The sequence below is a fragment of the Malaclemys terrapin genome, chromosome 17 (genome assembly GCF_027887155.1).
Source record: "Malaclemys terrapin pileata isolate rMalTer1 chromosome 17, rMalTer1.hap1, whole genome shotgun sequence".
Lineage (NCBI taxonomy): Eukaryota > Metazoa > Chordata > Testudines > Emydidae > Malaclemys > Malaclemys terrapin.
Window position 1 is genome coordinate 17635447 of NC_071521.1, and position 25716 is coordinate 17661162.

At 44.6% G+C, this 25716-nt stretch overlaps 1 protein-coding gene across 9 annotated transcripts in view; it reads left to right on the plus strand.

Annotated features, from left to right (window-relative positions):
* Positions 1-23895, plus strand: part of TNC (tenascin C) — a 95661-nt gene extending 71766 nt beyond the window's left edge. For 5 of the 9 annotated variants that reach the window (XM_054007133.1, XM_054007134.1, XM_054007135.1 and 2 more), the window contains 13 exons: positions 476-748; positions 2246-2518; positions 7771-7893; positions 11507-11650; positions 12861-12980; positions 13548-13691; positions 13802-13932; positions 14707-14839; positions 18355-18506; positions 19232-19328; positions 19531-19692; positions 21430-21593; positions 22663-23895. In XM_054007133.1, the coding sequence (XP_053863108.1) occupies positions 476-748; positions 2246-2518; positions 7771-7893; positions 11507-11650; positions 12861-12980; positions 13548-13691; positions 13802-13932; positions 14707-14839; positions 18355-18506; positions 19232-19328; positions 19531-19692; positions 21430-21593; positions 22663-22773 (2027 nt within the window). In that variant the 3' untranslated portion in view covers positions 22774-23895. The remainder of the gene's footprint in view (positions 1-475; positions 749-2245; positions 2519-7770; positions 7894-11506; positions 11651-12860; positions 12981-13547; positions 13692-13801; positions 13933-14706; positions 14840-18354; positions 18507-19231; positions 19329-19530; positions 19693-21429; positions 21594-22662) is intronic. The other 4 variants (XM_054007138.1, XM_054007139.1, XM_054007141.1 and 1 more) reach the window with 2 other exon arrangements.
* The last annotated feature ends 1821 nt before the right edge of the window (positions 23896-25716 follow it).

Below are 25716 nucleotides of genomic sequence, written 5' to 3' on the forward strand. Positions count from 1 at the left end.
TGTTATTCAAATCATCGTAAACCTCTATTATTCACAACTGATTCCGTGTGCATGTGAAATTGAAGACATTTGTTTAAGTATCCGGGTTGGGGATTTTCAAAGGGACCTACAGGAAGTAGGGTGACCAGATGTCCCGATTTTATAGGGACAGTCCCGATTTTTGGGTCTTTTTCTTATATAGGCTCCTATTACCCCCACCCCCGTCCTGATTTTTTACACTTGCTGTCTGGTCACCCTAACAGGAAGTAGGCACCCAAATCCCATTGGCATGCAGTGGGAATTGAACACCTAATATCTTTAGGCTCCTTTGAATATCCCAGCCTTGTTGTAGTGGCCATGCATTTCCATTAAATCTTGTGTTTTTCGGGGGAAACTTGTGATTGATGTTTGCTGGAAGCTGTGACATTGTCTAACTCGCAATGTTTTTGTTTTGCTTCTTTTCTTTTTTGTTTTTTTGCACCTTCCCTTCTTTTAGAGTCCATGCCCCCACTGGAAAACCTAACTGTCTCTGATATTAATCCTTATGGGTTCACGGTGTCCTGGATGGCATCGGAGAATGCCTTTGACAACTTTCTAGTAATCGTGGTGGATTCTGGCAAGCTGCTGGACCCACAGGAGTTCCTCCTTACAGGAGCCCAGCGGCAACTGGAGCTTAAAGGCCTTATTACTGGCATTGGCTATGAGGTTATGCTTTATGGTTTTGCCAAGGGGCACCAAACAAAGCCCCTAAGCACTGTGGCTGTTACAGGTATATTATCGTGGGCAAATTGTTCTTTTCCATCCTCTTTTTCATGCTTCTCTTCTCACCTGGAAGATGTTGTGTGCAATCCATTTGCAAAACAAACCATGGCTTTTGCATATACTTTTTCATCATGGCTACGCATACCTCATCATGATTGAGAGGTTCACTAATGTGATCCCATTTCTACGTTTCTTGGTATTCTTTATGTTCTGTCTCTGTGGGGTCGAGTGGAGAAGAGTGGAACAGGGTGGAGGGGTAAATTGCTCCATGCAAGAACCCTTAGCTGGAGAAAGGAGACCAGATGCAGGAGTTCACCATGTTATAAGCCATCAGGTACCTCGGTATTCTTCAATTGTCTATCCGTCAGGACCATTCAGGAGAGTCATACTGGGCTTCCTGCCCATGGACTCCTCCCCTTCATTCTCCATGCCAATCTCACACAGAAAATAAACAAGAGGATCATTACAACCAATAGAGCTGGGCATCTCTTAACAAAGCATTGCCCGTGTTCTCATTCTCATCATAGCTGAGTTTTTCCAGCTGCCTTTTGGCCTTATTGAACAGTTATTGCTAGCTGACTGGTTCTTTTCACCGAGTCTCAGCAACAGGATTTGCTCATTCCATGCACCAGCACAGCCCGAGTTATATGGCTGAACGTTGGTGAGAAAATAAATATGGACCTTTTATTGTGACAACTACAACCGCATTGGAGATACTGTTACACAGTTACTATTCTGGTAGCATTGCTACAGCTAATGATGTCTAGAGTACCCTGTGGGGCAGATAACCACAATAATAGTGAGAAACCATCTTAGTTAGCTGCTGGAATCCTCTTAGGTGGATTCCTCCACTAGATATTTTAGATAAACCTCTTTGGACTTAAGTGTGCAGCATTGCGGATATAAATTTTCTTGATTTCCCATTGCTGCTTCAGCATTGATTCCAAAGGAAAAGTGGGCACTGTAGTCTAGATCAGAAGTATCAAGAAGTCCAGAACCACATGCAATAATTGTTAGGAATGAAGGAACTTTTTAGTGGCTCCTCTACAGTGCTCCTATCAAAGGGGGAGAAGCAAGCAACGGTCTAGGCACAGCTGCAGATTATTAACAATGCCTTGTTTTTATTTGTCATAAAGGTCTCACAAAGGATGGGTAACTCTAGTGGAAGCCAGAGAACAAATAAACATCACTTTTACTATTATCTTTAATATTGTATGACAGGGGCAAATGGTGTGTATCCAGATATTTGTTCTGCTTTGGGGTATTGTAAAAGTTGGGCACTTCTACACTCACACTCAAATATATCTTGTACAGTACTTGTATAACTCCTGAATATCCAAAGTTTTTTTTTCTTTTTTTATAGCTATCAGATTATTCCAGTTTCTTTGAACTGTGGCTGGATATTTGCAGCGTGCTCTGATCTGACCTAGAGCAGGTCATATGAACTGGTAGGGGAGGGGAAATCTAATTTCATCTTCCTACTGCTATCTTCTCCTTTTTTTAGAAGCAGAACCCGAGGTTGACAACCTTCTGGTTTCAGATGCTACTCCAGGTGGCTTCCGTCTGTCCTGGACTGCAGATGATGGGGTCTTCGACAGCTTTGTTCTTAAAATCAGGGATACCAACAGGCAGTCTGACCCACGGGAACTAATTGTTCCAGGCCATGAACGCACCCAAGATATAACAGGGCTGAAGGAGGGTACTAAGTATGACATTGAACTCTATGGACTTATCAGTGGACGACGTTCCCAGCCCATAAATGCAGTAGCTACCACAGGTATTGTCTCTACAATGGAGGGAGAAAAGCATGATGTGTATGTCTGTCTCTTTAATTTCTGTCCCTCTCACATCCAGTTTGACTTCTCACAAAGTTTTTAAAAGTCCTTTGCCCCCACAACTCTCACCAAGATTTCTTTTCTTTGCAATCTGCTCCATCTGATGGAGCAGGCTCTTCTGCTTGGTCTTGTTCACCATATTTAATACAACACAAGGAGGGCTATTTCATACTTATCTGAAGACAAGCAGCATAGTCTAGTGGTTAGAGCACAGGGCTTGGGAGACAGGAGATTTGCCTTTATTGCAGGCACTGTCCATGACTTGCTATGTAACTTTGGACAGTCAGTTGTCTTCACTCTCCCGCAGTTTCCCACCTGTGAAAGATGGAAGATAAAACTTACCTAACTCACAGGGCAATTGAGAGGCTACTCAATTAGGGCTTGATTTGCAAGGTTGCCAGGGGCTAAGCACCCTCAACTCACCCCGATTTTAATGGGCGATGATAATGCTCAGCAGTTCAGAGGAGTCTTCAGCATTTTGCAGGATCAAGCCCTTAGTGTCTGGGAAGTGCTTTGAAGTCCTCAAATAGAGGACACTATAGATTACCTTGACTGGGAGTACAGTACCCTGGTGTCAGTGCTTACTTAACCGAGTCTTACAGTTAATGGGATCCCCAAGGAAAGAGGCAGACACAAGAGTTTATTAGTGCCATTTTGCTTAAAAAAAAACAACAACCAGGGCTGGATTCTACACTGTATCGTGCCACCTTTACACAGGCAGAATTCCATTGACTTCGATGGAACTAAGCTGGCACAGAAATGGAATAATGCCAGAGATGGCTCCAGGCACCAGCGCACCAAGCGTGTGCCTGGGGCAGCAAGCCGCAGTGGGCGGCCTGCCGGTCGCCGTGAGGGCGGGAGTCAGGCAGCCTTCGGCGGCTTGCCTGCAGGAGGTCCGCCGGTCCCGCGGCTTCGACGGGAATTTGGCGGCGGGTACATCGAAGGTGTGGGACCGATGGACCTACCACAGGCATGCCGCCAAATCCGCGTGAGCAGTGGACCACCCGCAGGCATGCCACCAAAGGCTGCCTCACTGCCGTGCTTGGGGCGGCAAAATACATAGAGCCGCCCCTGAGTAATGCCAATGCCATGGTCCTGAAACCTGATTCCTGGGTGCCTAACTCCCGTGTGTGCCTTTCAAATCTCCCCTGGAATCCACTCTCACATCCAGGCCGTTTTAAACTGCCAGAGTGGTATAAAGGGGTCTTGGTGAAAATGCGAATCAGGCCCTAAATCTGGCTTGATAACCTTTAGCCGGCGTTTGGAGAAGAAAAGAGCCAATGGTAGATCAGTGTTGGAAAGCATCCACTGAGACTGCCTGGCACCATGATTCATCTAACTGGTCCCCCATGGTCGAGGGGGAATGCACACTTGTGACCAGCTTCCAACTGATCACAACCATGTTCCTTAAGCAAACATCAAGCAAACGTACTTACGGTCTGAGGCATTTGCAATAAGCAGAACACCAATCCATCACAGACAGCCTTTTGTCCAACCACAGGTTTGACTCACAAGAGAGGGTGATGTTTAAAGTCAACTATACTTTTTAGCAGCATGTCCCCATTTTCACTGACTCACGGACTATTTATGGTAAACCACCACAGTTATACATTTCCTCATGCCTACATTCTGATTTGGCCCTGGGAGAAAGATTTAGGAGCATGTCAGCTATTGAAGCTAATAGTCCAGAAGACAGACACCCATAAATAGCCCATGGATAATTGATAATAGAGCCGGGCCCATAAAATCCCAGTTAAATGGTTTAGGTTAACGGTTATGTCACTCCCAGCAACAGTAGCCAATGCCACCAAGAAATCTAATTAGCTTCTGTCTGTTAGACTTTCATAGCATTTCTGCGATGATGGTAAAGAAATATTTGGAGGAATTTTGACATTTCACCATTATTTTCCCTTCCAAATAGGAAGCAAAAGACAAAATAGCAACAAATGTCATGAAATGAAAACTATCAAAAAGATTTAATGGAAAATGTAGCCATTTTTGATCAAAAAGAAATAATTTGATGTGCCAAAAAGATCTTTACATTTTGTTTGGAGAAAAAAAAAAAAAAAACACGTCTGGAAACAAAAATGTCATTTTGGTTTTGAAATATTCATTCAAAATTATTTTGATTCCCCTGATTGGAAAATAGAAACATGTAGCCAAACTCAACAATTTCCTGCAGAGCATTTCCGTTTTATTGAAACTGCATTTTTGTGCAGGAAAATATTCGTACAAAACTTGTTTAACCAGTTTTATGGACAGTCATTGTCAGACGAACTAGCTGACTCAGGGGACAGGGCCATGGAGCCTTTCTTGTATACCCATCAGAAAGACCAAAGATAAAGTGTCCATTTGAAAACTGAACTTCTTCTTCACACCAAGTTGTGGCCCCTCTAGCACGGCACAGAGTCACACTGGCAGTGGAAGTGAACCTAAAATGCTTTGCACTGTCACTGCCCATGCTGCACCTGTGTTGTGGTTCAAGGGTCTAGTCCAGTATTGACATCAACGGGACTATTCAAACAGGGAGCAATTCGCCCCATGCAGAGAGGCACCGTACAGGTCAGACATCACATAAATGCTGAGAATAGGGCACAGGTGGGCTGAAGTGGTACTCAGGGGCGCTCCATGCAGGGATGAATTTCACCCATGCATAAGGAAGTCAGGATCTGGTCCCACCAGAGGCTTTCAGTCCCCAGGGCTATCAATCCATCAGCTTTCAGCAGCTACTAAATTCACTTGAATTGCAAAACGAAATCAATATTATTTCCAGCTCTCTCTCATCTATGTTTTTTTTCTTCTTCATTGTTTCCCCCAGATCGTGGATTTATGGCTAAATCGGCAGCAGATTTTGGTGCAGTGCACTTTTACCAAACCCAATTTGCTTTGTCTTTAAGACCTGCCCCCACTCCCCCCTGCTCTTGTTTTTGAACAAACCCAGCAGGCCCAAGGTGGACAGCTGAGCTGTGGAGATAATTTACAGTTCTCAGGGGAGCACACATTGTTTTCTTTTCCTTTCCCTTCTATTGATTTAGTGCCCTGCTGCTGGAGCTCCCAGGAGCACCTGGAAGTCACAATCTTCTATGACTCATTTTCCTGCAAATTCTTTCTTTGCAAGCCATTTCACCCACAGGCCTTTCTTTTTTCCTTTCACCCTACACCCTGGCTTGTCTCCACTCATCCTCTTACTATAGCTTGTGTTTGGTATTTGTCACTCTTCTGCTAATGGACTTCTCTTGTGTGGGCTATTTATTTTTGTTAACCATTATCAGGATTGTTTTTGTTACAGTCAAAAGGGAAGATTAGGACTGAAATGCTGAAAGTGAACTTTCAAGCACCAGGTGTTGTCACCCCACAGTGCTGGGAGGCCCTCATCATGCCTAAGATCTAATTGGTTAAAATACTGCTCAGATGTGGCAAAAATTTCGAACACGTCTTCAGACTGAATCTCTTTGACACATGTTTTTCTACTTATCTAAGTGGTGCATGCAGTCTGATTTACATGTCTGATTCCAGCCAATGTGTACACAAACTTATTAGGAGCCAGGGTTGGAAGGGCAACAGGTTTTTAACAAAAGGGCACGTGCGTGTGTGTGTGTGAGAGAGAGAGAGAGAGAGAGAGAGACTGAAACCAAAGCCTCAAAAGGTTCACAGTTCCCCCACCCCTCATAAGACCTATCTACCCCCAGTAGTTCCACCTATGCAAAAATATATATGGGGCCATATTCACTGTTATGCACAGGCTACTTTGTGTTGCTCTGGCAATGCAAATCAGCCATAAACACAGCTTAATGGCTGTGTACACACCAACCTTATTCTTACTGATTGTTAAGTGCCAACAATGCATTCAGCGCCGTACAGAACAAGACAGCGTCCAGCCCAAATGAGTTTGCAGCCGAGACATCAGCTGCATTGCTCTCAATATGTACATACCTTGCCTAGGCCCCTTTAAATTCTGCTTAGTGATGCCCCCTGCTTTGGAAAGAGAGAGAGAGAGAGATGAAACAGTGGTTTTATCCATAGGAATGAAAGCCAAAAGAATTCCTTCCCTGTCCTCCTCCCTCTAAACGATTTGTTCTCTGGCTCTAAATATTCGGTCACTTCCCAGCCAGGGAATGTGGGTAAAATGCTGCTTTCATATGCAAAGCTCAAGTTCAAGCAGCTTTCAGCCGGGGGCTGTACTCTGGGGTTGAGGGGATGGAATCCTCCCCATTTTCATAAGCAGGGTGCAGGGGAGCTGCACAGCCGGACCCCAGGTGATATTGCAGCCTGTCCTAGTGGATCTATGTAATTGTGGTCCCACTGGCTGCCCCTGATTCCCTTCTGCATGCCATTACACAGAGAGAAATATAGTCCAGAATAGTGCTCCACCACGGGGAGTGAATGGTTTCTTCTACACACTGCACAGCCGGGCGGCCCTCTGGTGCCATTGGGCTACTATGTTCTCTCTGCATTCTGAACCTTCAGTGATTTTGACTTGGGCTAGGAGTTACTTGGAGTTTGTGATCTTATCTGGAGCTTGATCCTGCAAGTTTCTGAGCGTCCTCCACCCCCTTTGGTATCAGCGGGAGTTGAGGGCACTCAGCCTCTCACGGGATGGAGCCCTTGATGCACCAAGACCGCAGATTCGAGACCTTTTGTGGGCTGCCTGCCTGCCTGGGACTTGGCACCAGAGCTCAGCCTCTCTCCATTTTTGAAGACTGCTGTGCCCAACTGCTTTTCAGAGCGTAAGGATGGGCTGCCTCTGATGTTCAATGAAAAACTAAAAATAGACCAAGCGAAATTGGATACAGAAAATAATGGCCAGAACAAATTCTATCCACTATAAAGTGCAATCCAAAAAATGGATCTGTTCAACAGCCCTTGCAATTATCATTATTCCCGGCTGTATACTACTAATAAAGTAATATATAATAATAATACATTTAATAGCTTTTTTATGAGGCTGGACATGGCTGTAACTTTATTGGAAAACAAAATCAGAACCGATTGTTCTGAGCAGGTCATAAAATCCTTAGCTGTGTGGAAGTTTCTCTAGCGTGATGTTGAACTCGATATTTATAGCTTCAGCTCCTGGGACAGAAGGCTGAGGTCAATTGTTATTCCAGCAAAAAATGATTGATAAGCACATGCTTTAACTCTTTCTCTGTGTCTGTGTGGTGTGTTTTTCCTCTCCCTCTGACTCCACCGGCAGCTGTGGGATCGCCCAAGGCAATCAGTTTCTCTGACATTACTGAAAACTCGGCCACGGTCAGCTGGTCGCCTCCAAGGACTCGAGTGGAGAGCTTCCGGATTTCATACGTCCCCATAACAGGAGGTGAGGAAGCGGAGGGGTAGTGAAAGGAATAAGGGTGCACTGGTTAAAGAGAGTAGAGAGCAAAGGGAAGAGACTAGGGCTACGCTGGTGTCAGTCACTTGGTACACAGCAGTCTAGCCTCCATATCAGAAGGACACAGAGGTTCAATTCTCTTGCTAGCCAGCAGCTGGCAGGCACAATTAGTGTGCACTTAACCAGTTCCAGTGGGCGGACTTAGGCTTGGTCTACACTGTGGGGGGGGGGGGGGGGGAAATCGATCTAAGATACACAACTTCAGCTACGAGAATAGCGTATCTTAGATCAACTTAGATTGACATACTTCGCGTCCTCGCGGCGTAGGATCGCTGGCCGCCGCTCCCCCGTCGACTCCACTTCCGCCTCTCGCAGCGGTGGAGTTCTGGAGTCGATGGGGAGCACATTCGGGGATCGATTTATCGTGGCTAAACGAGACATGATAAATCGATCCCCGATAGATCGATCACTACCCGCCGATCCGGCGGGTAGCGTCGACGTACCCTTACTGTATGGCTGGCATATCTAGTATGCCATGGAGCAGATTTGCAAAAAAGCCAGATTTCCAAGTGCTCAGCAGCACCCATAATTGGAGCCAGATTTTCCAAAGAGTTCAGCTCCCGTTTAGCACTTCAGCGTGCATGCATCATGCTGAAAAGTTGGTCCTTGAAGATTAAAAATAGTTTGTTTTTTAAAATTTCATCTGTGGCTTTAACTGTGTTTTCTAAGTCAACGCTTTCTTGAACATCCCTCAAGGATGTTTCATTCCCTCCACCATGACCTCTCTCTGTTTTAGTGCTTCATTGACAAATGGGAAACTTGTCTTTTTCATGAGACTTCCTTGATGAGCAGCAGAATTAGCACAACTCATGGGACCTCTGGGTGGAAAGATCAGCTAACAGCAAGTGAAGAGCATGCTAGGGCCAGGGACTAAAAGAAATACACTGGAAGTGCCACAGAACAGAACAGGAAGGAGATAGGGATGAAACTACAAAATGGGAAACCACCAACATCAGATAACTGGGGTTGGTTTTTCAACTAAGATTTAGGCCTTGATCCAGCAAAGCACATGTGTAACTTTTAAGCAAAAGAGCAGTCGCATTGAAATCATTGGGATTTCTCAAAAGCATAAAGTTATGCATGGGTTTAAATGCTTTGTTGGAGTAGGACCAGAATTTGGAATAAATAAATATCCCGAGTCCCTGTCTATGCAGGTAGAACCTCTCAGGCTAATATGCACTGTGTCTTGGTCTGAGATTAAGTGGGCCAAGGAGAGAGACTGAATTGATATCTGGCCTTTCTTCTCCTCCCACCAGAAACAAAACCAAAGAGGTCCAAATATACAACAAGAATCTTTGATTTCTTTGTATTTAATTGCATGTGCAAATACCTATATTTGCACGTGACAGTTACCTATTTTGCACATGAAAATGGGGCAGTGCATGTGCACGAGATTTTAGTTTTTTCTTACACGTATTCAAATGTTGGCACTTGGACCACTAGGGGAAAAAAACATGAATAAACCTGCCCCTTTGATTTTATGTTTCAAGGAGACCATTTTTACTGATCCTCAACTGTCAAAATTTCCCCTTGTTTTCACCCATTCAGTCTTATTGACGTCAGTGGGTTTAACCAAGGGGGACATTTGGCCCTGTGTGTACATAGCACGAGAATGGAGGGACAAACTCAGAACGGTAGGGCACAGAATGAATTACACCTAGCAAGGGATATTGAAGGTAATAAAACAAGGTTATTTAAATACAGTGGAGCAAGAGAAAGCTGAAGGAAAGTGTAGGTCCTTTACTTAGTGGGGAAGAAGAGCTAATAATTTATGACATCAAGTAGGTTGAAGTGATTAATTCCTATTTTCCTCCAGTTTTCACTAAAAAGATTAGTGGTGACTAGATACTCTACGCAATTAATATTAACAGCAAAGGGGAAGAAACACAAGTCAATATGGGGGGGGGGGGAAGAGGTTAAAGAATATATAGCTTAGTTAGATGTCTTCAAGTCAGCAGGGCCTAACAAAATTTGTCCTAGGTTACTCAAAGAACTAGCTGAAGCAATCTCGCAACCATTAGTAATTATCTTTGAGAACTCATGGAGGATGGCAGAGTCCCAGAAGGGGGAACATAGTACCTATCCTTAAAAAAGGAACAAAGAGGACCTGGGGAATTATAGGTCAGCCTAACTTCAATACCTGGGAAGACCCTAGAACAAATTATTAACCAATCAGTTTGTAAGCACCTAGAGGATTATAGGGTGATAAGGAACAACCCACATAGATTTGTCAAGAATGCAAAACCAACCTACTTTCCTTTTTTGACAGGGTTACCAGCCTAGTGGATGGGGGGAAGCGGTAGACGTGATATATCTTTATTTTAGTAAGGCTTTTGACACAGTTTCACATGACATTCGCATAAGCAAACTAAGGAAATATGACCTAGATTAAATTATTATAAAGCGAGCACAAAACTGGTTGAAAGACAGTATTCAAAGAATAGTTATCATCAATTCAGTGGAGTCCCACAGGGATGGGTCCTGGGGCCAGTACTAGTCAATACTTTTCATTAATGACTTGGAAAATGGAGAATATGCTTATACAACTTGCTGATGACACCATGCTGGGCGGGGTTGCAAGCACTTTGAAGGACAGCATTAGAATTCAAAACGTCCTTGACAAATTGGAGAATTGGTCTGAAATCAACAGGATGAAATTCAATAAAGACAAGTGCAAAGTATTTCATTTAGGAAGGAAAAAAAATCAAATGCACAAATACAAAATGGGGAATAGCTGGCTAGGGAGCAGGACTGCTGAAAAGGAATTGTGGATTATAATGGATCACAAATTGAATATAGGTCAACAATATGATGCAGTTGTAAAAAAGGGCTAATATCATTGTGGGGCATATTAACAAGGAGTGTTGTACGCAAGACAGGAGAGGTTACTATTGTGTTCTCACCACTGGTGAGCCCTCAGCTGGAGTACTGTGTCTAGTTCTGGGCACCACACTTTAAGAAAGCTCTGGACAAATTGGAGAGAGTGTAGGGGAGAGCAACAAAAATGACAAAAGGTTTAGAAAACCTGACCTGTGTGGAAAGAGTAATAAAAAACCTGGGCATGTTTAGTCATAAAAAAAGAAGACTGAGGGGGCACCTGATAATAGTCTTCAGTTATGTTCAGGGCTGTTATAAAGAGAATGGGGATCAATTGTTCTCTGTACCACAGAAGGTAGGACAAGAAATGAGGGACTTACTCTGCAGCAAAGGATATTTTGGTTAGTTATTAGGAAAATCTTTCTAATTATATGGATAGTTATGCCCTGTAACAGGTTTCCTAGGGAGGTTGTGGAATCCTCTTCTCTAGAGGTCTTTAAGAACAGGTTGGACAAACACCTGTCAGGGATGGTCTAGGTTTACTCAGTCCTCCCTCAGTGCAGGGTGCTGGATTTGAGATCCCTTCCAGCCCTACATTTCTATGATTCCATGAAACTTATTTCTGTACTGGAAATGAAGTCCTTTGTTTGGAGCACAGCACCACAGCCTAAACACTAGCTGGAACATCATATCATCATTGCCTTGACATTTGGTTTGCACCTAGGTACTCCCAATGTTGTGACGGTGGATGGAACCAATACTAGGACCAAGCTGGTGAAACTGATCCCAGGTGTAGACTACACTGTCAGTATAATATCCATCAAAGGGTTTGAAGAAAGCGAGCCGGTCTCTGGAATTCTGACTACAGGTAATGCCCCAAAGAAATAAGGGCCTAGTAAGTTTGTTCAAGTTCATGTCTCATACAGAAGACTCATAAAAATCAGAGATGAAAAAGACCAACCAAGTCACATTTTAGCTATCCCCTGATACTGACTAGAGGATTTATTTTGTTTGTATTTTGCCTAGTGGTTTATTATTCTTTGTATTGCAGATGAGTCTAGAGGCTTTAACTGCTCCATTCTGCTAAGCAGGTCCCAACCTGTATTGAGAGACAGACCCTGCCTCAGATATCTTATAGTCCAAACAGACAAAACAGAAAGAAAGCATTATCAGCCCAATTTTACAGATGGGGAACTGAAGCACAGATTGATTAAGTGACTTGGCCCGAACCAGACGGGGAGTTTGGAGGCACAAGGAATTGCACCCAGATCTCCTTAGTCCCAGCCCAGTCCCAGCAAACCATCCTCTCTCTCATCTCTCTTTTGTCTAGCATACTTTTAATTAAATCAGGGATAGGGTTTCCCCCAGGTCCCTTTGGAAACCAGCTGCAGTTTAATTGATTCATCATTCTGCTGGGCGCATAGGGGTACAGAGCACTGGGAGGAAAGGGCAATGCACTCAGCACTGGAGGCCAGGTCATACTTCGCCTCCTTCACCCTTGGGAGCAGCTAATGGTCCCAGTGCAAGGTCTCTGATGGGAGGCATGAAAAGGAGGGAAGATGCAATCCCCACAAGAATAATGTAGAAAGGCAGATTATGTGATTCAAAACAATTGTGGCTAGAAGTCTGTAGACGGTTGTAATGGCCATGAGTTGCCATCAGTTCAGTCCTTTCCCCAGCCTCGGTAGTCAGAGTTTTCCCCAAGAACCTGTCTGGGACTGAGAGCATTGGGGAGAGAAATGTATCAGGTCTGAAAGAGGCCCCAAGATGGATGATGACAAGAGTATTATCTGAGAGCCTGTGGAACTGAGACTTTGAATATAATTAGTTCTCGCTGCCAGCCTCTTGGTATGAGTTTAATCCTGTCCCATGATGACCTCACTCTGCAGCAGTGCTGTTTTGTGAAGCATGACACCTTTCCAGTAAACACCCCCCCCCCCGTCCCTCCCAAAGAGGACCACGCAAAGGCAGCAGTGTGTGCACAGTTTGCACTATGTGCCTGGTACAGCATATTAGAGGCAGCAGGGAAGCCCTTAATACATATAATTCCCTCATTATGGTATTATCTGTCCCTTCAGCTCTGGACAGCCCATCAGGACTGGTAGCGGTGAATATCACAGACTCTGAGGCCTTGGCAATCTGGCAGCCAGCGATTGCCACAGTGGACAATTACATCATCTCCTACATTGCTGAGGATGGTAAGAAGGGTCAGTGGGAGCATCTTTGAGCTTGACCACAGGGCAGTCAGTGAGAATGGTGCTCAGGACTGGATTCAGCAACTGGGAGGGAGGAGAGGAAGGTTGAATTTGAGGGGTGAAGGCTGGTTAGGAGCATGTTACAGCATCCTCATTTAAGTAAGTTGTCCATCCCTAATCCAGGCGGTGAGCAGCAGCAGAGCTGTGTCTGTGTTATCCTGGAAGTGAAGAGAAACACTGTTATTTTCAACGCATACAGCAGGGGGCGCTGGTACTTTTGTATGGAATTGACTGTAGTGTTAACAGTTTACACTCAGCTTTAGTGTGGGTTGTGGCAGTGACTCCACCGAGCCACTGCCTCTGCTTATTTCATCCTCGCCCTGAAACACCTCAGGAAAGTGGGTTTCCGTCCAATGAATGATCAGCCCTTAGCTCAGGATGTGGTCATTCAGAGCGCTGGTGTGAAGCCTCCCTCTGAGGAGTGCTTGCCTTTTACAACCAACGCCATGACTTCTAGCGGCCCGTAATCTAAAGTTCTCTGTTCCCATCTTTTGTGTGTTTGCTGTGTAGAGCCAGAAGTTACTCAGACGGTGTCTGGGAACACCGTGGAATATGACCTCAATGGCCTTCGTCCTGCAACCGAATATATCCTGAGGATCTATGCAGTAAAGGGACCACAGAAGAGTGAGACAGTCTTCACCAAATTCACTACAGGTGCAGTGTCAAGCCTTCCCCCGGCACTGCAGCCCCGTGCAGTGCGACAAGGTTCCATTGTCTGCTGCCATCAAGCCAGCCCTGCACTCACTGTATCTTGTCTCCTCTAGGCATGGATGCGCCAAGAGATTTGAGTGCCATTGAGGTTCAGTCAGAAACAGCAGTGCTGTCGTGGCGGCCTCCACGGGCTTCTGTCACTGGCTATCTCCTTATCTACGAGTCTATCGATGGCAAAGTCAAGGTACCGCACTTGGAGCTAACTCACAAATTCTGAGTTGGGAGACATGCTGGTAGAGTTGCTCAGAAAATGCCAGCCAATGGGACGGAAGCACACGTCTAACATTAAGCACATGTCTCAGTGCTTTCCTATAATGAAAACTTAGCTACAGCCTGGATGACATATAGACTATCTTCCCTCCCTCCACAAGAGGGAGAAAAATCAGATAGCAAGCCCCTGCCTTCTCCCATCCAAAGTCTATGGAATAAAGGCAATGACCATATGTGTCTAAAAGTGGCTAGTGATTTTGGGTGCTCAACTTGAGCCACTTTTAAAGACCTGATTTTCAGAGGGCGGATGTTCAGCACTTTCTGAAAATCAGGCCTCTTCTAGGTATTCCAAGATGGTTGTCCAAAATCAAAATTCAGTTCAGTGGCATCTACAGACATACCACAAAGGACAATCCAGCTTAATTTTTGATGAATTTCGCCCCTCCGGCAGTATATAATGTGTGTATATATAAGCCATGTTAACTTCTACCGTGCTTGCTTTTAAGCTACACTACTTAAACATTATAATATTAAACATTAATTTCCAGGCAACCTTTCTCATGCTACTAATGAACATTAGCCTGGTAAAAATCTCGTAGGAATAAAGTTTCATCATAAATCATTGAAATGGTTAAAAATACCATCAATAATTTACATAAAAAGGCATCTGAAAATCTAAAATATGTAACCGTTCCAGTCCGTGGGTTTGTTCATTTCAGAGTTTCTCTAGGATTTATTCTCCCAACAGGAAGTCATCTTGGGACCTGAGGCAACTTCCTACAGCCTGTCTGAGCTAAACCCGTCCACCCAGTACACAGTGAAACTGCAGGCACTGAACAGAGCCCTGAAGAGCAAGAGAATCCAGACTATCTTCACCACAAGTAAGGCCTTTGCTTTGTATGAGGGATTGGAATTATCTACGCGTTTCCATTCTTAGGACCAAGTTGAGCTCTGGAATAGGCAGATGCAGCTCCCATTGAAGTCAAAGGGCAGTGGATACTTGCAGTATGCTTAGGGCAGTGAGTATGGTCTACACTGCAGTCAGAGGTGTGACTATAGTTCATGTAGCTTGAGCTAGCTTTGGTCTAGCTAGCTTGAAAAACACTAACAGTGAAGCCCCAGCAGCATGGACCGTACAACCCACCCGGGATCCTAAGCATCTACACGAGTGGCTAGCCTCTGTGTAGAAGGCCTGCGCAAGGCTCCCTGCAAGACTTAAACTCTGTACAAGGCAGCAGCCCCATTCACTGCTCTCATCCTGGAAGGATGGAATTCAGCTAGTCAACCCCTCCACACTCCACCCACCCACAGCCTGATTGGGTGGAGTGGCTTGCACTCAGGTAGAATTTGGCCCTCAGAGCTTTAACCCCTGGATAGCTTCTCCTCTCCCTTCTCTCTTTCCCACTGAGTTCACTCAGTTTTCATCCTGCTACCCTAGAGTGTTCGTTCTGATACTACCTGGGAAGGCTTTCCACTGAGCTGAATGCAATAATAATGCAATAAAGGATGCAATGAATGCAATTCTGAAAGCTTCATCAAGCTGACAGTCAAGCAGACACATTTTTGATGGCAGGGAAAATACAATGACGTTTTTAAGGATTAAATGGCTACAAAATTCCACCTGCCCTTCTCCTCACTTCTCAACCTTCCAAACTCAACAGCGTCTTCAAATGTTTGCCCCTGACTCCTGCCATCTACGCTGACATCAGGTCAAATGCTTATAAAATGCTAGGTAAAGTCACAGGGCCCTGAACCTGCTTGCAGTCAACTCTGGTGTCAATCAGGAGTAACCTCATTGAAGTTAATGGAGCTACACCAGCAAGTGGGAGCAGAATCAGATCTTGAGGTGTTTAAGTGACATCTGCCTTCTTGGTCACGACCAGTAACTGGAGATCTCTACAGCGCCAGCTAAAGAGGTAGTACCTTATTCAGGCAAACAATTAAGTCTGTGCTTATTTTTAAGTACATGCTTGAGTCCTGTTGACCTCAGTGGGGAGGCTAGCACATGAGTAAGTGTGTTTACCCTCCCCTCTGAGTAATTGTCCTCAGGAGGGATGTTTTCCTGAATTGGAGGCCTGTAGTAGGGAGCTGTAACGGACTCAAACCCTCTGGCGCAGAGGGTGTCACATAATACACAATGGACCTTGAGTTACATTTACACAGCTGGCTTTGAGACTCTAAAAGTGTTAATAATAGAAATACACCTAATATACCTTTTCAGAACATCCCTTAATTACACCTGTTGCAGTTATTTCCACCGAATACGCTAAAATCAATAGTTTTTTTCAGTCATTTCAAAGATGTCAAGAAAATGCCCAAAACATTCACATTTTAATAGTTTGGGGGATTTTTTTGTGTTTGAAATTGTATTGACCGCACCTATGCCTCTATTAAGTTGTAGTCAGAAAAAAAAATGCACCATTGTTGTTGGGTTTTTTTCACATGCCTTGTTTTATAACATACTTTGCATTACACTTGTTATTGAAGAAGTCCTGATTTTCATCTTGGCTTTAGCCATGCTTCCACTGTTATACTCTCACGTGTCATACGTGCAAATCATTAAAGGTGCAGTGTTGTCCTGCAGGTAGTTGCAGACACAAGTGATGTCACTTAAACATTTAACTACATGATTGTGCCCACATTGCAGGTAGGTAGGTATATAAATGCAGTTAATTGTGCCTTCAAAATTACAGGCATACACAGGAGGCCTAGTTTTAGAAACCTGTCCCTAAATATGTCTTTATGGCATGTATTATCTGATTTTTTTTATATATAGTGAAGTTCTGGGCTGCAATCCAGACTAGGGGTTGTGTCACCACCTGGTCCGCAACCTTGGGTGCTTCACAATGCTTTGCTGTTGTAGCTCCCAATCTGGGACACTCGCAAACAGCTTTCCAGCATGCAAATCACACCCTCAGTGTCTGTGTATAGCTCCAGCTCTGGTCCAGCAGCTCTGACCCCAGCAGCCTGTCAGCAAAGCTCCAGTCACGCTCTGGCTTCCAGCAGCCTTGGTGACTCCTTGCAGAGTGACCCCAACAAATTCCCAGGAATGTGTGTTCTGCACTGTCCAGCCCTGTCCTGGGCTGTTCAGATATTACAAGTCCATTGCCTCTATAAAGGGTCAATATCAACAGTTTGCTACTTTAACTGGAGTTGCCAAACCGTTCTGTTTAAACTCAACACTGGATTGGTTTAGCTTAAAAAACAAAACAAGTGCATTAACAAAAGAAAATATGATTTTAAGTGAATTCAAGTATCAGGTCTGAAAGTCAGAAATGATTACAAGAGACAGAAAGATGAACACACTTTCTAGTAGCTAAAACTTAACAAGCTAGCCTTGGTTCAAGGTAAAATCCTTACCACATTTCCAGCAACATGGCTGACCAAATTCTCAGGTCAGGATCTCCCCTCAGAGTCAAAGGGCTGGCACCTTTGTCTTCTTAGGTGAAAGATAGATGAATTGGGGTGTTTTGCCCCTCACTTTTATAGTCCAGTCACCCTTTGAAATGCATTTTCTTGAGAGTTACCCCTAGATAAAGTTTATTCCAGTTGTGAGGAAGGAGACATGGAGGTTTGGGGGGGAAAGGTTCCATGCTGTTGTTTGCTAAAATGCAGATTGATCTGTTCCTGCCCCACCCCCCTTGATTGGCAACTTGACAGGTGGCTACCAATCAACTTTGATGACAGCTGGCTAGAAGTATCAATTTGTCCTTTGTCTTTGAGAAACCAGTTTACCTACTCCCCAAACTTGTCTAGTAAACAAATGGCAGTCATAATTTCAGCTTGTGTTCATAACACTTAATAGGCATTATGTACACATGTTCCATAAGATTATTAATGATCAGTGTGGTGTTAGTTTTTAAACGACTCCTCACAAGGCATATTTTGCACAAAGATTGTTACAATATTGTCTAGAGTGTGAATACAGGGTCAAGGATTTTTTCTAGAATTTAGAGTCAGGTCTCCTGGAATCTATTCCTGGCTGGGCTATTGACCAGCTGAGAAACCTTCTTGGCCATGTCACCTAAGTGTTCTGATTTAATTTCTACAACTGTATACTAAGGACACTAATGTTTAATGCATCCATTGTGCTGTAAGGATTCATTAGTCAATGAGCAAGTTGAAGAAGGAATGTGCTATATAACTGCAAAATTTCAGTATTTTTTCATCCAGATTTGTGGACAGTCAAGTTGATTTTTCCATTGCACATGTTCAAGTTTGTGCACCACTAGTGTATTACTCCATTCTTAGCAGTATCTCTTCTAAATGAAATTGATTCATTTGCCTTGTCACCAGAAAGAGCTCACAAATTAATTACCTAAATGACAGGAAGATGCATCCCTTTTCATAAATGATTTCTCAAGCGCTGTTCTCTGCTTTTCTCTTTTGTGTGCAGTTGGACTTCTCTATCCTTACCCTAGAGACTGCTCCCAAGCTCTGTTGAATGGAGAAAGTGCCTCTGGACTTTACACCATTTATACGAATGGAAACAAGTCACAGCCTATGGAGGTGTATTGTGACATGATCTCTGATGGAGGTGGATGGATTGTGAGTATACTGTGGGAAGGGATCCAAAACCTCTGTCACTATTGCCTTGTGCCTGGGTCAAGAACATGAGACAGGGCCCAGCCTCAGTCAATTACTGCATTATTAATGATGTTGCATTAACGTGCCAAAACACTTGGGAAATTTAACTTTTAGTTCTAAATCCGACTGCAGTCAGGGTGGGAGACTGAAGCAGAGGTGCAGCCACTTCCAAAACTTTGCAGGAGAAACGAGGACTGAGAAGAATGCATTAGTTCTACAGTCCCACTGACGGGTGGGTAAGCAGGGCAGTAAAAACAGAGGCAAGAAGAACAGCAAAGTACAGTGCTGAGAATCTGTGGAATTCAAAGAAGCCAGGTGGGCCTGAGAGTCTGAAAAATGTCAAAGAGTGAAGGAACGGCGCTTGAGAAAAACTGAGGCTTCATGGACAACAGGTTGAAGGATATAGAAGGACCTGGCTGAGTGATATGGAGCTCTGAGGGAGTGCTAAGAAAGCAGAGGGCAGGGACTGACCACAAGGCTGCAAAATACAGAGGTGGCTTGGAACCCAAGCAGAAACATGGGCCTTGTTTAAAAATAACATTCAGTGGGCCTGCTAAAATCGTACTAGTTGGGCTGAAATATGTCAGTACCCCTGTTGCTTTGGGATGGTTGGTGCAGGGAAGCCCTTAGTGTGTAAAAGTCACAACTGTTGTAAATATAACGCTACTGGCATGTTGGGGTTTTAGGTGTTTCTGAGGCGCCACAATGGAAATGAGGATTTCTACAGGAACTGGAGGACTTACGCTGCTGGGTTTGGGGATCCCAAGGATGAATTCTGGATAGGTAAGCGATTACCAAGAACTTTCTGAAACAAAAGAGAATGAGTCACTTGTAGGCATGACAGCCATGTTGCTGACCACAATATTGGCTTCTCTAAAGAGGCTCATGGCAGGAAGATGTAATATGTGGTGATAAGATGTTAGGACAGAAGATCGAGAGAGACAACACAGTGGTTCTTTACTCATTTATCCATTCATTACTACAGGTCTGGAGAACCTCCACAAAATCACTTCCCAGGGCCAGTATGAGCTGCGTGTGGATCTGCGAGACAAGGGCGAGACAGCTTACGCTCTCTATGACAGGTTTAGCGTGGGAGACTCCAAGACCCGTTATCGGCTAAAAGTGGATGGATACAGTGGAACGGCAGGTGGGTTAAAACTGATATTTTTTCAGACTCGAAATAGGCCAGGAAAGGACGTGGGGGGAGGGCTAGGCATTTCTCCATATCTGGCTGGAGCTACAATTTCCTTCCACTTGGTTCAGAGCAACAACGGGGATTGTTGTCACAGCAGGTAAGTCTTTTGGGGGGGAGATCGGAAAATGCGAAAGGATCGCTTTCCTCTATGATTCCATTCTAAATGCTCTGCTCCTTCAGATGCCACGTTTTATAACATGCTTATGGCAGAATGTAAACAAACATCTAAAACAGACATATGTCTCGTTTTAGCAATACCTACCTGTCATTAATAGGGCTTGTAATAGCTTGCCGCAGCGCCATTTGTTAGGAATGTGTGGCTGATGCCTGTTATAACATGCTTGATAATGTTACTGAAGAATTCCTCTGCCTCCTTCAATCCCATTAAGCACAGGCCTGCAGACCATGTCCAGCCCCATCTTTGGCTTCAGTGTTGACAGAGTAAGGACCAAGGGCTAAATCCTGTGCCATAGGAGCATAACGGCTTAAACAAAAGAGAAATACTGTGATTCTGCTGGGCATGGCCACAGAAAGAACTCTCTGGGGACTATGCACCTTGCAGCTGTCCATGGTGGCTCTCTGAAGAGCTGAGTAGCAGGGACAGGAGTGTAGCCAATGGCTTAGCAATTATACAGCTCCATTAGTCAAACTCCCCCATTCTAGGGCAAACAGACTGAGGTAGAGTCTGCTGTTTCAGCTCATGGGTTACAGTAGCAGCATCACTGCTGTGCCACCTGCTGAAGGGGAGATTCCGTTCCATTAGTGACCTACATGAAGATCCCCCTGCACTGTCTGTTCACTCTGGCTTTGGACAGAGGACCAGGATTGAGTCCCGAGTGCATGAACTGCAGAAATTGGCCCCAAAGCAATTTTACACAGAGCCGTAGAACTGACCGTGGAGATCAAATTCACTTCAGGCAATTGTTGCGTTGCCAGATCCAAGGACACATTGCACAGAATTAAATTTGGTGAGTGCATTTTTGAGAGGTAAATGGAAAGGCAATTGAGCATCTGTCAAGGCTGAAGTTAAAGGTCTTAGGGGTTCTTCGTGTCTCCTGATAACGTTATTGGCACCTAAAGTAGCGTAAGAAATGTAGTTCCCTGCTCTGCTGCAGTTGTTAAACAATATAACATTGATTTGAACAAGAGAAACGCTGCACCTTGAGGGCTTGAATCCTGGATTCAGCAAGTGCAGTGAGTGAACGGGGAATCCATTTAAACTACTTAGTTTTAAAATGTGTATATTTGTCACTTTTTTGAAGTCTATACACCGATGATGTTTAGGTCAGATGTTCAGCTGATGTAGATCAGCAGAGCTCCGTGGACTGGCCTTCGTTTACTTTTGGTATTTATTTTTAGCCGAGATGGGCCTGAACCAAAACTTCAGATCTGAAGCCCAAGAAGCTAGTGGTGGGTTCAGAATCTGGATACAGAGGCAAAATTCACAGTGTGGGCACATCTCTCCTTTATTTATTGGCAAATAGCATTTCAAGTGAAATTCGGGACCACGGTTTCAAAGTGGTCTCTGCGAAACTTGTGATATGCACCGCCAGGTTTTTGAGCAGGAGCAACCAAGGTATTTTATGCCCAAAAAACTCAAAGTTGCCCCTAACCATTGAATCATTTGCACATGCAGAATAGAAGCCAGGTGAAAACTCTGACATCATTCTCTTTGTTTTCCCTACATAGGTGACTCCATGACCTATCACAATGGACGGTCCTTCTCCACCTTTGATAAGGATAATGACGCTGCTATCACAAACTGTGCTTTGTCCTACAAAGGTGCTTTCTGGTACAAGAATTGTCACCGAGTCAATCTGATGGGCAGATACGGTGACAACAGCCACAGTCAGGTGAGTTTGCCATGTTATGTAACGATCCACCAGGCATGGGAATGTAGGAGTGGCCATACCAAATCAAGCCACTGGTTCATTCATTCTGTTAGTCAGTCTCTTGCTGTGGCCAATATATAGTGCTTCAGAGAGACAGGAGAAACCCCATCATTAAAACTGAATAAATCATGGGGTGGGGGGTATATTAAATCACGTTCACCAAACGAGAATCACGGTTCAATCCAAACATGTTCTCAACCTTCTTTATTCATTCTCGCATGAGAGTTCATGGGAATGTTTGGGGCTGGAGCTTTTATCACTTCAAATACATGTTTTAAAAAAAGAGCATTCTGTTGAAAATGAAGTAAACATAGGAGAGAACGGTGGAGGAGTGACACTGTTACTCTAGCCCAAGCCCCTGCCTCCTCCAGCAGGGGTCAGTAAAAGGGACGGCATAGGAGTACTGGCTTTGATGGATCTCAAAGCTACTAAAGCCTCATTAATCTCACACCAGGAGTTGCTCTCGGGGACAAAAGTTGTGGGGAACCCACTGCTGTTCTAGTCACAGATTGTGCAGTTGGAGTTGGAACAGGGGACGTGGTAAATTCTTCACCAGCCTTTAAATTGAGGTTGGAGATCTCTTGCTAAGAAAAATGCCCTAATTCAACCACAACTTATTGGGATTGATGCAAGAATCACTGTGTGAAATTCTATTGTCTGGGTTGCATAGGTCAGATGAGATGATCGTAATGGTCCTTTCCAGCTTTACAATCTATGAGTTTATAATGCAGAAATACAGGAGCATAATAAATATTGCAACTTCTCTGTTATGAGGTTAAAGACTAGAATAATACATGTACCGGCAGCATTGCCTAGTTGATAGAAATCTGGACTGGCAGTCAGGAGATCTAGCTTCCATTCTTGGCTCTGTTGCTAGCCTACTGAGGTGACCTTGAACAAGTCACTTCACCGCTCCTGTGCTTTCCCCAGCTATAGAGTACTTTGAGATCTATGGCTGAAAAGCACTATATAAGAGCAAGGGATGCAGATTGTACTAATATGGGGTCATGTTGCCTGTGTGTTTTTGCAGGGCATTAACTGGTTCCACTGGAAGGGCCATGAATACTCCATCCAGTTTGCAGAAATGAAGTTGAGACCCATCAGCTTCCGGAATCTAGAAGGCAGACGAAAGAGAGCATAAAACCCAGAGATGGAGGAAAGTTTGGGACGTCGGGTGGGGGTAGTGGGAGGGTTTTCTGGAATAACACGGGGGAGGGGGATAAGGCAGCTGGTAATCTTACCAAAGCATCAATGACGCTTGGCCTAACTGGGGCTCCTTCTACAGTCTGAGTGACCAGCCTTATGCAACCACAGCATCTTCTGCAGACCAGCTTTTGCTGCCCATGGTTAATGCCCTTCACACCAAAGACAACAATCTCAAGGGTTCTGTATTGATTTTAGATTTTGGGAGGGTTTTTTTCTCAGAAGGTCCGTGACAAGATTCTTCCATGGTCTGATGGGCAGCACAAGGGAGGGGCGGGGGGAAAGGTTGTACATTGGTAGTTTGAGAACCAGCCATATTTTACACACACAAATTTGTATGATTATCATTATTATTATTATTAGTAGTTGAACTTCTGTTGGTCATTGGAAAGCTTTTTTAAAATATATATAGAGATATATCATGTATCGCAGAGAAAGATGGGGGAAGGGAAACAGTACAATTTAAACCATAAGCAAAATCTTAATTTTATATTAATATAACGACAAAATAATAATAATAATGATAATAAGCAACATTTTTTGTCATGCTTTCTGAAACACAGCAGGACAGTGTCTGATTGTATTTTTTTTTAAATAAAGCACAATTACTTTTAAAAAAAAACCTCTACATTTTCTTCAACTTTGTGCACGTCCGGGGTATATTTCCTTAAGTAAAGAAGGCTGAGAATGATCAGGATGCTAAATTTATTCAGAAAGCATGCTCCCTTTTGTCAGTGTTTGGGTGTAAGTATTCTGGTGGACTCATTGCAATGGAATGCTCGCGAAGGTTTTTAGAGGGTGTTCCTTTTTTCCTAGCCAGAAGCACATTGGCTGTACCATTTAACTGACTGACTCTTGCTTTCAACTAGGTGGGAATCACTAACAAAACAAGCAAAATGCAAAGGTGGGATTAGCTACAAAATGGTGATGTGGAACACCTGTGTAAATAAAGGGCTCCTTTTAAAAAAAAAAAACAGAAAAAAGAAATGAATGAAGCCTCTGTGTAGTTCCTCTGTACCATACTCTTTGATTAAAGACAATAAAAGACCTTTTGTTTTAAGCCCTGGTCTCTCTTCCTTGCCTTGCCCTCACCGTGCTCCTCAGTTGTGGGCTTCTGACTCTTCCTCTGCCATCTCTAGATTGTGGCTTGGAAAGAAAATGTTCGCTCTGTGAGCGCAGACATGAGCAGATCTGTTTTAATAAGGACCTCACGCTGCTGGCCAAGGTGGTTGTGCCTTGTTGCAACAACTTCCTGCAAAACTCTGTCCAAGAGGGGCTTTTTTTTCTCCTCAAATACCTGAACTTTCTATATCACACAGGCAGGGCCGGCTCTAGGATTTTTGCTGCCCCAAGCAGAAAAAATGTTGGCCGCCCCCCCCCCCCCCCTGTTTTTTTCTTACCCCACCCCGGTCCTACCTCAGCTCCGCCCCTTCCCCAAATCCCCAGCCCTGCCTCCTCCCCCCAGGCTCTCAAGCCTAGGAGGGAGGGGAGAAGCGGCGCGCGCGCCATGGCCACTCGGAGTCTCCCCCTCGCTCCCAGGTTCTCAAACCTGGGAGGGAGGGGGAGCAGCTGTTTCGCGTGCCACGGCCACTCAGGATCTCCCCCTCCCTCCCAGGTTTGAGAGCCTGGGAGGGAGGGGGAGCAGCGGCGCGCGAATCAGCTGTTTCACGCGCCATGGTGCGCGAGCGGCAGCAGCGGAGGTGAGCCAGGGCGGCCGGGGCACATTTTTAGGGGCAGCATTCTGGCGCCGGCCATGCCCCCCCTAAAAATGTGCCGCCCCAAGCACCAGCTTGTTTTGCTGGTGCCTAGAGCCGGCCCTGCACACAGGAGCTAAAATATGGTTAGGTTAAAAATACACATGTGATTAGCTAATGACATAAAATATATCTGTCTCCCACCACATTTCTTCCCAAAGGCCTCAACTATGCCACAACACCTCTTGCAAACATTTTTACCAGACCCTGTTCTTTTCAAGGCTGCCTTTAAAGCTCTGTTTACAAGATTCTCCCCTCTCCCAGCCCCCAAGAGTGTTGCCATAGTGTAATCCTTTGAAACTGATCAAATCCTGTTTCCATGACAAGGTCCCCCTAATGTTATTGATCCTTTTCTGGCCCAAAGCCTGTGGCTGAGGGTATGAGCACAGATGTGTAAAGCAACATCCAGTTGCGGAGCTGCGTGTTCAGCCGATGTGGAGATTCTGCAATACCAGTGGCGAGGTATGGCAGACTCCTTGCTAGCAAGCTGTGGCTGCTCACAGCAGTGCTGGCATTGAAGACACTTTCCCCTGCCTCCTCAGTCCTAATCTTTTACAGGAGAGACTAGAGATTGACAAGGAACAGGAGAGTCCCCTGTTCAACAGAAAACTTCTCCTGAGATAACTCATCATGTCTACGAAACAATCACTTCTGTGGGTGTGATTCAAAGCCCATGTGTTCTGGACTGAGATTTTGGAAGAATCAAGGTAGAGACAGCCCACTGAAGAAAGCATCCCAGACCTTATACATGCCCCCATGTGTGGTTGGACAGCTCACTTTCAGGGAGAATTTCAAAAGCACCTAAAGGATTGGCTTTTGATGAGACTTATGCTCCTAAATTCCCTGGACAATTTTGAAAATATCCCACTTTGGCAGAGCTGTGCTGACGTCCATCCAACAGCTGGATGCATTCACTAAAGCTGAAATGGAAAGATAGCCCAGTGGTTATGGTGCTAGCATGTAACCAGGACACCTGGGCTCAATTCCTGCTCCCCTACAAACTTCCTGTGTGACCCTGGGCAAGTCACTGAGGCCCAGATCCTCAAAGGTATTTGAGAAAGTATATGAAATAGGATTTTCGTGCCTAACTATCTTAGAGGTTCTGGGATTTAGTCTCTCTGTGCCTC